Source organism: Bos indicus, chromosome 10, assembly GCF_029378745.1.
Source record: "Bos indicus isolate NIAB-ARS_2022 breed Sahiwal x Tharparkar chromosome 10, NIAB-ARS_B.indTharparkar_mat_pri_1.0, whole genome shotgun sequence".
Lineage (NCBI taxonomy): Eukaryota > Metazoa > Chordata > Mammalia > Artiodactyla > Bovidae > Bos > Bos indicus.
In genome coordinates this window covers 30,347,870-30,360,984 of record NC_091769.1, presented here as the reverse complement: position 1 = coordinate 30,360,984, position 13,115 = coordinate 30,347,870, and the positions used below count along the sequence as shown (strand labels likewise).

General features: G+C 38.0%; 1 protein-coding gene across 1 annotated transcript in view; it reads left to right on the top strand.

Moving 5' to 3' along the window:
- Nucleotides 1-1,514: 1,514 nt before the first annotated feature.
- The window catches only part of AQR (aquarius intron-binding spliceosomal factor), an 88,448-nt gene continuing 76,847 nt past the window's right edge, over nt 1,515-13,115 (top strand). The window contains exons 1-4 of the mRNA XM_019968473.2: nt 1,515-1,797; nt 5,070-5,126; nt 7,043-7,083; nt 10,172-10,207. Coding sequence (XP_019824032.2) covers nt 1,723-1,797; nt 5,070-5,126; nt 7,043-7,083; nt 10,172-10,207 — 209 coding nt within the window. The 5' untranslated portion in view covers nt 1,515-1,722. The remainder of the gene's footprint in view (nt 1,798-5,069; nt 5,127-7,042; nt 7,084-10,171; nt 10,208-13,115) is intronic.

The window sequence follows — 13,115 nt, the reverse complement described above, 5'->3', positions numbered from 1 at the left end:
TTCTTAAAATTTAAGCATACTCCTACCATATGACCCAACTATTCCACTCCTATGTATATACTTGAGAAAGGGAAACACATGTCTACATTAAGAATGCTTTTAGTGCATTATTTGGAATAGTCAAGAACTGGAAAAAATTCAAATGCTCGTCCATAGATGTGTAGGTTAACAAACAGTGGTATGTCCATAGAATAGACTACTACTCAGCAATAAAAAGCAATGAACTATTAATACATGCATCAACATGGATGAACCTCAAAATAATTATGTTGGACTTCCCTGGTGAGAATCCACCTGCCAATTCAGGGGCCACTGGTTCAATTCCTGGTCCAGGGAGATTCCACGTGCTCTGGAGCAGCTAAGCCAATGCACCACAACTACTGATCCCATGCTCTAGGGCTTTCCAGTCACAACTTCCGAGCCCAGATGCGCAACTACTGAAGCTCGTGTGCCTGGAGCCTGTGTTCTGAAACAAGAGGAGCCTCTACAAAGAGAAGCCTGTGCACTGCAAAAAAGAGTAGCCTCTGCTTACCACAACTAGAGAAAGCCCAAACACAGCAACAAAGACCCAGCTCAGCCAATAAGATAGATAAATAATAAAAGTCATTATGTTGAGTGAAAAAAAGAAAGAAAAAGGTACATACTATATTATTTCATATTTGTAAAATCTGATTAAAAATATGTTAATCTACAGATTAATATACTTTAGATTAATAGACTATAGATTAATATACATTATATATTAATCTGTAGGTTAATATAGTTTTAATAGGATTTTACAAAAATGAAATAATATAATATATATCTTTTTCTGTAGTGACAGAGAGGCTTTCCAGGTTGCTCAGTGGTAAAGGATCTACCTGCCAGTGCAGGAGATGTTAAGACACAGGTTTGCTCTCTGGGTCAGGAAGATCCCCTGGAGAAGGAAATGGCAACTCACTGCAGTATTCTTGCCTGGGAAATCCCATGGACAGAGGAGCCTGGTGGGCTGCAGTCCATGAGGTCGCAAAGAGTTGGACACGACTGATGCGGCTTGGCACTCATAGTAACAAAAAGATCACTTCTACCCAGTGGATACGAATGGATCGCACAGGAGTAGTAGGAAACTTTTAGGGACACTGGATATGCTTATTATTATGACTTTGGTAATGGCTTTACAGATGTGTGCCTATGAAAAAAATATCAAATTTCACACAAAATATGTGCAGTTCATTATAGACTAATTTATATTTCCGTGAATGGGTTTAAAGTTAAAATCAAGCCTTGCCTCCCCGTCTAATTTTTTTTTTTCACTACTACTTTTTTTTTTTTTTTTAGGGTTGAAAGAAATCCCAAGTCTCCCTCTTCCTCCCCAACGCTAACAACATAACCTCCACCAACACCATCTATCAGGCCACTGAGACAGCAATCCGGTCTCGCTGGTGTTTTTCTGCCGGTTTCCCACTAGGGGGCAGAAGCAGGAGAGGGCGACGCTCTTGCTTCTCTAGCTCAGAGCCGACACCTTGCATGCACTTCCGGCCTTGTTGTGTTCCGCTTCCCCAAGAATGTACAAGCTGCGGTACGCCTTCCTAGTGAGACTGTAAACCTTGAGGATATTCTGCCCCGCCGAATTTTTGCATCTCAGAATCAAGCAGCCGCAATCGCCTCTTAGGGGAAGTTCATCAGATTCACCGCTGCTCGGAGCGGTCCTTTCTTTTCCATTGGAGCGGAGAGAGTGCTGCCATGACGGCCCCTGCTCAGCCCAAGAAAATCGTGGCCCCTACGGTGTCCCAGATCAACGCAGAGTTCGTGACCCAGGTGGGCTAGGGCGAGTCTGGTGTGTATGAAGGGATGAGGACTCTGAGGCCAGGGGGTGGAATTTTCTTCGGGAAGGGAGCACCCAGGAGGCATTTGTTCATCGATTCATTAACTCAAGTCTTTTTACTGAAGTGTATGTGCTGTGTGCCAGCCACCGCACTAGCTCTTGGGGAAACCATGGTTAAAGAGACTCTGCCCTGAGGAGTTCACATTCCGGGGGATACAGATACATGAAAAGAAAGCTTTTATGTTAGAGTTTGTCGCTCGAGCGATGAAGTCGCAGAAGGAACACCCCAGTCTACCTGAGACTGGCAAGATTTCGTAGCAGAGGTGATGTTGAACTGAGTGTTGAAGAAGGAATAGGCTTATTCTTATCCTTAGAGTAACCTCGATCTTTGAGCGGAGCGATGAGAGTCAGACAAGAGACTTGCTCCAAATAAATGCGTCTAGAAAGAGCAGTCTCCGACGCTAATGCGTGAGTGTTCCTCTAGAACCCGTTACTGTGTTTTATTGTGAACCGCGGTTGGCTTTGAACAGGGAAATACAATCCCCGGTAGCTCTTAGCAACATTCCTATCCTTATTTGTTGTTTGGGGTATTGACTAACAGTGCAAGTAACTCAAGGTAGAACTTGCTACTCACCAACTTCTTCTCTGTGCCCTGTCTCAGCAGATTTGCCAAGGCAGAAGCATAGGAGTCACTTTGAGTCCTTCTTTTCCTAGCCTGCACTTTGCTACATTCTAAATGTCTCTTAAATCTGTGTGCTTTCTGTGCCCTAAGCCAAGTTTCCATGGTTTTCTTCCTGAACCTAGGTATCCTAACCTGTGTTCCTGTCTTTCCACTTGCTTTCCTCGAGCTCATTTTTCATATTGTTGTCAGAGTGATTACCCAAGTACAAATCTGATCTCCTCACTTATCTTCTTACAATTTCTAATGAGTTCTAATTGCCCTTAGGATAATGACTGGAATCATCCAATGCATTTTATAGTCTAGCCTGTGCTTATATCCAGTTTTGTCTGTTATTTCCCCTTTTCTAATTGTGTTTTAGCCATACTGAACTGCACTTAATTGTGCTGTGCTATCTTTCACCTCCTGGCCTTTCAACATTGTTCCCTCTACTTAGATTCCTAATCCTCTCTGCTCCTCCCACCCTTTTCTTATATGGTTAATTCGTTGTCATCAATCTACATTAATTTGGAGAGGTTTTTGCAGATAACTTAAGACTAGATTGTTATGGTTGTTCAGTCGCTAAGTTCTGTCCAACTCTTTGCAACCCCATGAACTGCAGCACACCAGGCTTTCCTGTCCTTCACTCTCTCCCTTTGCTTGAACTCATGTCCAGTGAGTCACTGATGCCATCCAACCATCTCATCCTCTGTCATCCCCTTCTCCCCGTGCCTTCAGTCTTTGCCAGCATTAGAGTCTTCCAGTGAGTAGGCCCCTCACATCAGGTGGCCAGAGTATTGGAGTTTCAGCTTTAGCATCAGTCCTTCTAGTGAATATTCAAGATTGATTTCCTTTAGGATTGACTGGTTGGATCTCCTTGCTGTCCAAGGGATCTCAAGAGTCTTCTCCAGGACCGCAGTTCAAAAGCAACAGTTCTTAGGCTCTCAGCGTTCTTTATGGTCCAACTCTCACTTCTATACATGACTGCTGGAAAAACCATAGCTTTGACTATACGGACCTTTGTCAGCAAAGTGATGTCTCTGCTTTTTAATGTGCTGTTTAGGTTTGTCATAGCTCCAGACTAGATCAGAATTCTCTTTTCCCATATACTTGAAATTTTGGGTAGAAGTTATTAGTTCCCTCCCCTCAGGGAGCTTACAGTTTAGAGTCAGTAAATGAACAGTGTAGTTTCAGACAGTTATCATTGCTATCAGGAGAATGAAACGGCATTGTGACAGAGCAGGTGGAGTGTATAAGAGCAGTCGGGAAAGTCCTCTCGGAGGTGGTTTTGACCTAAGACCTGAATGCCAAAAAAGGAGCCAGTTGGGGAAGAGCAGGGAGTCTTGGGAGACGCAGTGCAGATGCCTTATGATGTGTATGTAAAGAAGCCAGGAGAGCGAACTTGTGAAAGGAAGGATGGTAGAGACGGGACAGAGAGTATGTAGGGATAGTACCATTTCCCTGCCCCTCCTCCTCCATTATTTATGAGCACCTGGTGCACCTGACCAGAGAAGGTGCTTTCTAATGATTATTGAGTGAATGAGTTGTAGAGGTTGAAATTTAGTTATAAAGAAGATCAGATATCTGAATTCTGTGATCTCACTTTTTTAATGATAAGCACTTTTTAGCAATAAAGTATTCTTAAAGAATATACATTGTTTCTTTTGAGACATAGTGCTGTCACTTAATAGACTACTGTTATTGTTGTTTAGTCTCTAAGTCATGTCTGATTCTTTTGTGACCCCATGGACTGAGCCGGCCAGGCTCCTCTGTCCATGGGATTTCCCAGGCAAGAATACTGGAGTGGGTTGCTATTTGCTTCTTCAGGGGATCTTCCTGACACAAGGATTGAAACCTAGTCTCCTGCATTGGATCCTTTGGCCATCTGATTTGAAGAACTGACTTATTAGAAAAGATTCTGATGCTGGGAGGGGTTGGGGGCAGGAGGAGAAAGGACGACAGAGGATGAGATGGTTGGATGGCATCACTGACTTGATGGACATGGGTTTGCGCAAGCTCCGGGAGTTGGTGATGGACAGGGAGGCCTGGTGTGCTGCAGTCCATGGATTTGCAAAGAATCGGACATGACCGAGTGACTAAACTGACTGACTCCTGCATTGGCAGGCAGATTCTTTACCACTGAGCCACCAAGGAAGCCCTCCTGAGTGTGCTAATCACTTAAAGATTTATTATTTTGCAGATCAACATTCCTGAGGACTTTGAATCTGGGTTTAGTACTGGCTCACTTGTTAACATTTTATTGTGGGCAGCTCATTTAATTTTTCTAAACCTGGGTTTCCTTAGCTCTATGCTGAAGATGTTTGACTGTGGTTATTAACTTTCCCCTAGGAGTAATTAGAAAAGTATGTTTTGTTTTGTTTTTAAAATCACAGTAGCAGGTTGCCATGCAGGGCATTACTGACATTCAGCGGATTGTAGCCAAAGATGCTAACTGATTTACAAGCCCATGTAGTCCCCTTAGTAGGTAAATGACTCTTATCTAACGTGGCTCTGTGCCAGAAGTGCTTGTTACTGAATGATCTTGGTCTCTTAGCTCTACAGCCATATGAATATATGACTTACTGTTTATACTGTTTACTTTTGCAGTTAGCATGTAAATATTGGGCACCCCATATCAAGAAAAAGTCACCCTTTGATATAAAGGTAAGTATTTTTGATTTGCAGTATCCTTTATGAATAAGTATGCTCTTTGTATCTCTTTTTCAAGAGCTGATTCATCAAAAGGTTTTCACTTTTTTTTTAAGTTAAAATGAATGGTTTTCTAAACTAATGATTGCTCATAAGAGAAAATTTGAAAAATACAGAGGCTACACATAAGAGAATAAAAGGTCATTTCTCAGTGATAACCTCTACTATCATATGTTGTATTTCCTTTAAGCTTTTTAAAAAGTGCGTGTGGATTTTCCTGTTCAGAGATTCTTAGATTGTTTTTGATTTATCATTATTAGATGACCATGTAATGTTGTAAATATACAGCAGTTTTCCTGCAGTTTTTTTGACAGTTCACCTAGAATAGAATCTATTGTTTTCTGGTTGATGAACTTCAATAAAGATATGTAGTGATGGTGGAAGAGGGGCGACTTGTTTAGTGTAGAGGATCAGATGCGTGAGGCCAGTCATATTCAGTTAGAGAGTGAACTTAGGATTCATGTGACACAGTTTAGAATAATTGAAAAGAAAAAAGCCTAAACCTAAGATTAATTCTTACTGAAATAGGTTCTTAAAAAGAGGTCCTTACATGAAATAGAGCTGACATATTGCATGCCACTTAATGTGTAGTAAAGACAGATATAAAGCTTTGCCATTATATACTTCCAACTCCAAAACCTGAATTCTTAGGGATTATACCATTCAAGCCCCCCAACCCAAGTAAATGGAAACCTGAGGTTTTATCATGCATTCGGATAACAGAATGGCGTTTGTTTCTGTTATTTCTTTGTGCTTTCAGTTTGCTTTCTGATTTTTGAAAACACATTGTTAAAACGCTTAGGTGAAGCCCGCTAACATTTAGTATACCTTGTTAAAACTATGTTTTAAAAATTATCCTGATCTTGTGGTAAAGGCAGGAAGATAATGAGGCAAGCAAATCTTGAATTTATATGAAATTTCTGTTTTTTTCTGCTTTCTTTTTATCAAAATCTAAATTATTAAAAAATAATAAAATGCCTTTACCACCCACAAACATTTATTTGACGGATATACTCTGAGCAATTAAAAGATATCATAGTTACCATAAAATTATATTATACCGTGTTAAAGCACTTTATAATTTTAACTTTTTTTTAAAAACTACTCTTATCACTAGTACTACTATTATTTCTGCTACTGTTAACTATTATTTAAGGCTCACCTTATGCAAGGCCCTGGGCTGAATTCTTTATGTGTGTTGTCTTTTAGCAAACCCATGGGGCTCTTAATAGTATAATTAGATCCTTTTTGTATACTGGGAAACAGCCTTAGAGCAATCAGGCACTTGCACAGGTTATAGCCATCAGCAGTGAAGGTGACTGGTTTGAATCAGGCTTCCAACTCCAGAACCTGAATTCTTAGGGATTATACCATTTTATCCCCCACCAACCCAAGTAAATGGAAACCTGAGGTTTCATCATGCATTCGGATAGCAGAATGGCGTTTGTTTCTGTTATTTCTTTGCACTTTCAGTTTGCTTTCTGATTTTTGAAAACACATTGTTAAAACTCTTAGGTGAAGCCCACTAACATTTAGTATACCTTGTTAAAACTATGTTTTAAAAATTATCCTGATCTTGTGAATTTTTGTTTTCCCTAGAAATGAAATAAATACATCATGTTAATAATTATTTCTATAATTATTTTTATGTAGACATATTTATTTTTTCTACTACTTTGCTTTCTTGTTATCTTACATTTTGAGGAATATAATGGGGTTATAAAAAAAATCTCTGAAGTATTATTTCACTAGCAGTAATATTTGATAGCTTTCCTAAACAACTTGTTTTGTGTAATCTCAGTAACTAAAAACTCTCAGAGTCTGAAAAAAATTATTTGAGATATTAAACATTTTTATATTTTTAACAACAGGTGATTGAAGATATATATGAGAAAGAAATTGTCAAATCAAGGTAGGAATGAGTTTAATTTTTATACATAGGAATTAGATGTTTCTAACTTGGATCTCATCTGAGCGTCTAAACTAAATGTAATTATAAACTTGGAACTTTCTTTTCTTTCTTGATTTGGTCATCAAGGAGATGGTAGCTAGAAAAATTACATCTAGCTGCTGAAGAGTCATAAGATATTTCTTTGCCTTGTAATTTTTGACTCAGATTAGAGAGATTTAGGGTTTATTTTCTTTTTGAAGGAATGTGAGGAAGACTGAACATAAGAGATTTTAAAATTTCAGTTCAGTTAATACTAATTTTCTTACCATTTTCTGATAAATCTTTTTAAAGGATTATTTAAAAATTGGAAAAGTAAACATACATGATAATTAAATACCAAACAAAGAAGTATTTTGTACAAGCTATATATGTAATAAAAAATTATTTTGAACAATACACAGAAGGGGATAAGTTTCAGTAAATCTTCTTCCCTGGCCCTTAACCCTCAGTGTCTTTATTTATGTATACACCTGTTCCAGTTCCCTACTCCTGTGATTTTTTAAAAACTGCGTCTTGGACATTTTTCCATATTTGCACATGTAGACATATATGCCCAATCAGTATTTTAAAAGGTAATTGACTAACCGTTTTAGTATGAAATGGAAACATTCATGTTATGAATGTCATAGAAATTATAAAATGGCAGATTTTATTTTTTTCATGTGTTCCATGAAATTAGGAGGTGAATTTTGCTAAATATTATAAACACAGTGTCAAAATAAGAGGTTAGTTGTTTTGTTTTAATGATTGATTCTTGAGCCTGATTGATTCTAGAGCCTTTGGTCCTAACAGGACCAAAGACCATGTTAAGGTTTTTTTGTTTTAAATTTGAAGAGCAGTAGGAAACCAGCGAAGCCTGATGGTGGTATTTTAAAAATGCCCCCGTTGGAGGGGGCAAGAGGCAGGTAGTTAGCTAGGTGAATATTGTTGTAGTCTGGTTAAAGATCATAATGGCATGGGTTAGCATGGGAAGTTGAGATACAGAGGAGTTACCAGTTTGAGAGAGAGGGAAGTGAAGAGATGGTTGGTGGCTGGATGTGATGAGTGTGGGAAGGGAGAAATCAAGGATGACTCCACAAAGTTTTTGGCCAAGGTAGTCAGGTGATTAGGTGCCATTCCTGACTTTTGCTGTTGTTGGTGATTGGATTGGGTATAGAAATGTTGAATTCTAGCTACTAAAGAGCCTTATAGATGTAGTATAAGCAGTTAGGTATCTAGGTGTAGAGTTATGAATAGAGGACTTGGTTGAGCCTACTTTGAGCACCAACCACCATTCTAGTGCTAGGGGTGCATCAGTGAACATGGCAGGTAAAGTCTCCTGTTAACTCGTGGCGCTTATGTTCTAATTCTTACTTAGACAGATAACACATGCAAATGTAGCATCGGCAGGTCGTGAGTGCTATAAGTTAAAGTGGGATTAGGGTACAGCGACAAAGACTGCTACTTTAGGTTGAATGATCGGGCAGTCCTCCCTTAAGGTGTATCACATGTGAGCCGACACGTTAACTATTATCTTCCTTTTATGGATGAGAAAACTGAGGTACAGAGAAGTAACTAGCCCGATGTATTTTACCATAGGTAGATGAAGAGGCTGCTCCAGTTATTAAATCCTTGTTCTCTGGCTCTTATCCAATACTCTGTTCTTAAATAGGACAGGGTCCAGTTGCTCTTTAGGACTCTCTTAACCCATACACTGTGATTAATTGTTAATCCAATTATGAATCCATCCAAGTGATTTTTATACTGAAGAAAAAAGGATAACTTACAGAGCAGTTTACTTTTGCCAGTGTTTAGATTTCTTTTCATTAAAAATGTTTAATCCTCTTTACAATGAAATTAACAGATACTGCATAAAATGTACAGAAATGTATAGCCTTCTGAATTTTACCACCACCAATGTTGGAAAAAAACCAACACCAACATTGTCAGCATCCTAGAAACCCTTGTATGGCCCTTTGCTTTACCATTTAAATATGGAAGTATGCAAACATGAATACTGTAGTTTAATTTTGCTTGGTTTTAAACTTTAAAAAAAATGGAACCACATAATATGTACTCTTTTGTGCTGGCTTCCTTCGTTCACAGATGTTATTTGATTTTTTAATCTGTGTAACAATCAAGTCTGGAGTAGATAGCTCAGAAATTTATGTCAAGTCCTTGTCAGCCTTTTAACAAACTTTGTATAAGTAATATTTGTTATTATTACTTGTAACTTTTCGTCCTTTAAAGATTTTCTGGCATGTCTAGTCTCTAGACCCGTTTTTATATCTTACATATATATAGCATTAGTTAAGCTCTTTACCTGTCTCAGCAAGTTTAATTTGCAAAACTGGAAGCTTATATCCAGTGGCATGGTTCTGGTCTCGTTCCTTTATTTCTAATATACAAAATGATAAAGCTAAATTAGTGGACATTTGAACCTACCTTTGCAGAGATACCCTAACTACAGGATCATTTATCCATATAAAACAAACACTTCTGTTTCTTAAAGTATATACAGAAATACCTGATACTGTCTCTACAATTTTCTAATATTTTAGATTTAATATCAAGACTACATGACATGCCTGTAATACAAATATGTGTCCCTTATATAGGAAGGCATGCATGACTTCAGCAGAATGTTTCCATTTGATTATTATTAAATGAAAGAAGATTAGTGCTTAAGAAATTGAGGCAGACTAGCTTTTGGCAATGGTGATCCAATAATATTGGTGATCCAATATTATGAATATTGATGAGCACTTGTGTTTTGATTAAATCTACTTGGCTTATTAGTTTGTGTGTTATATCCTTGTATGTCATGGTGCTAATTGTGTTTGTTATATGAATAGGATATAATTCTTCTTAGTTTTTAAAAATAAATAAACTGAACAAAATAAAAAATATATAAAAGCAAAATTTGCTTTCTTCAGTGTTTTATTGGATATAATTATTCTGCTGTATAAGTCAGTATTAAAACAAGATTCCAGAATACATCTGTATTAGTAACTCAGAAATGTTATATTCCCTATTTAAATATTTTTACTATTGACTTTTATATTTTTAGGTTTGCTATCAGAAAGATAATGCTCTTGGAATTTAGGTGAGTTAAAAGACTTTACTTTGATGAAGTTAAAGATGACAACATGACTTAACTTTTAACTAGGTTTACTGTACACTTCTGTGAGTTGGTAAGAAAATAATTACTATAGACTTTTCAAGGTTTATATTTTTGTGTTTGGCTTATTTTGGAATATGTGTATGATGTCTTTTATTTTCAAGGATGTTGTTCCATTGTTAGTGTAACTGAATTTTGAATTGTTTCTCACTAATTAAGATACTGTGTGCTGAGCAATTTCTGAACTCTTACTTGGTTCCTCTAGTTACAATGGAAGTAAACTGGAATGCATTCTATAGCCATTTTTTTTCCTTCCAAGCTTATTTATTATGACCAAACCAACCTTGTCCTGACCTAAACCACTTAAAGATATTTCAGGCAGAAGAGGATATGCAATTTTTAGATTATAATTTAGATTATATTACAGCTAGGTATGGCCAGTAGACTGGAAGTAAAAGCCAAGATTGTTGTTGATGATAGTAGTATTTGTCATTTATTGAACCTTGTGCTAGACATAATGTTAAACATTTTATATATAGAGCAATCATAGCAATCCTGCAAGAAGTCACTATACTTTCCATATAGTGAAGGAAAAAAACTGAGATCAGAGCAGTTAAGTAATTTGTTCAAGATAATGCATTTAAGTAATTGGTGGAGCTAGGATGCCAGTGTCTTATGCCAAAGCTCATGGTTTTTCCACTTCTCCACACTCCCTTGAGGTATAGTCTGCATCAGAAGTCAGTCTCTGTTTTAATGACTGTAACTCCAGGAGACAGTGAAAGACAGGGAAGCCTGATGTGCTATAGTCCAGGGGTTGCAGAGTCAGACATTATTTAGAGACTGAAAAACAATAGCAGCTCCCTTCATAAACTGATTTGATCCTCACAAAAATGGCATAAGACTAGCAATCACTTCAAGAAAATTAGAGATACCAAGGGAACATTTCATGCAAAGATGGAAACAATAAAGGACAGAAACGGTATGGGCCTAACAGAAGCAGAAGATATTAAGAAGAGGTGACAAGAATACACAAAAGAACTATACAAAACAGGTCTTCACAACCCAGATATCATGATGGTATGTTCACTCACCTAGAGCCAGACATCCTGGAATGTGAAGTCAAGTGGGCCTTAGGAAGCATCACTAGGAACAAAGCTAGTGGAGGTGATGGAATTCCAGTTGAGCTATTTCAAATCCTGAAAGATGATGCTGTGAAAGTGCTGCACTCAATATGCCAGCAAATTTGGAAAACTCAGCAGTGGCCACAGGACTGGAAAAGGTCAGTTTTCATTCCAATGCCAAAGAAAGGCAATGCCAAAGAATGCTTAAACTACCACACAATTGCACTCACCTCAAAATTAAGATGAGTAAAGTAAGCTAGTAAAGGAGTGCTCAAAATTCTCCAAGCCAGGCTTCAACAGTACATGAACCGTGAACTTCCAGATGTTCAAGTGGAATTTAGAAAAGGCAGAGGAGCCAGAGATCAAATTGCCAACATCTGTTGGATCATCGAAAAAGCAAGAGAGTTCCAGAAAAACATCTACTTCCACTTTATTGACTGTGTGAAAGCCTTTGACTGTGTAGATCACAACAAACTGTGGAAAAGTCTTCAAGAGACAGGAATACCAGACCATCTGACCTGCCTCCTGAGAACTCTGTATGCAGGTCAGGAAGCAACAGTTAGAACTGGACATGGAACAACAGACTGGTTCCAAATCGGGAAAGAAGTACGTCAAGGCTGTATTTTGTCACCCTGCTTATTTAACTTATATGCAGAGTACATCATGAGAACTGCTGGACTGGATGAAGCACAAGCTAGAATCAAAAAGATTTCTGGGAGAAATATCAACCTCAGATATGCAGATGACACCACTCTTATGGCAGAAAGTGAAAAAGAACTAAAAAGCCTCTTGATGAAAGTGAAAGAGAAGAGTGAAAAAGTTGGCTTAAAGTTCAACATTCAGAAAACTAAGATCATGGCATCCTGTCCCATCGCTTCATGGCAAATAGATGGGGAAACAGTAGAAATAGTAAGTGACTTTATTTTGGGGGGCTCCAGAATCACTGCAGATGGTGACTGCAGCAATGAAATTAAAAGACACTTACTCCTTGGGAGAAAAGTTATGACCAGCCTAGACAGCATATTAAAAAGCAGAAACATTACTTTGCCAACAAAGGTCCATCTAGTCAAGGTTATGGTTTTGTAGTCATGTATGGATGTGAGAGTTGTACTGTGAAGAAAGCTGAGTGCCGAAGAATTGATGTTTTTGAACTGTGGTGTTGGAGAAGACTCTTGAGAGTCCCCTGGACTGCAAGGAGATCCAACCAGTTCATCCTAAAGGAGATCAGTCCTGAATATTCATTGGAAGGACTGATGCTGAAGCTAAAACTCCAATATTTGGCCACCTGATGCAAAGAACTGACTTATTTGAAAAGGCCCTGATGCTGAGAAAGATTGAAAGTGGGAGGAGAAGGGGACAACAAAGGATGAGATGGTTGGATGGCATCACCAACTCAATGGACATAAGTTTGGGTAAACTCCAGGAGTTGGTGATAGAGAGGGAGGTCTGGCATGCTGCACTCCATGGGGTCGTAAAGAGTCTGACATGACTAAGCGACTGAACTGAGCTGAACTGAGCTGAGGTGTTCTTATTATTACAGAGAAAAATTGAAGTTTGTAGCTATGAATTAACTAGTAAGTGAAGTGCCTGCTATATCTTAAGAACTGTATTATTATTAAATACTTGATCTCATTTAATCCTCATAATAATTCCAGTAAGATTTTCCTTATTTTATAGAGAGCACTTAGGCTAGAAATTGGATCCATATGACCCTTAGATTAATACACTTTTTCATCACACTTTTTCTTCATCTTTCAAGAAGAACAATAAAA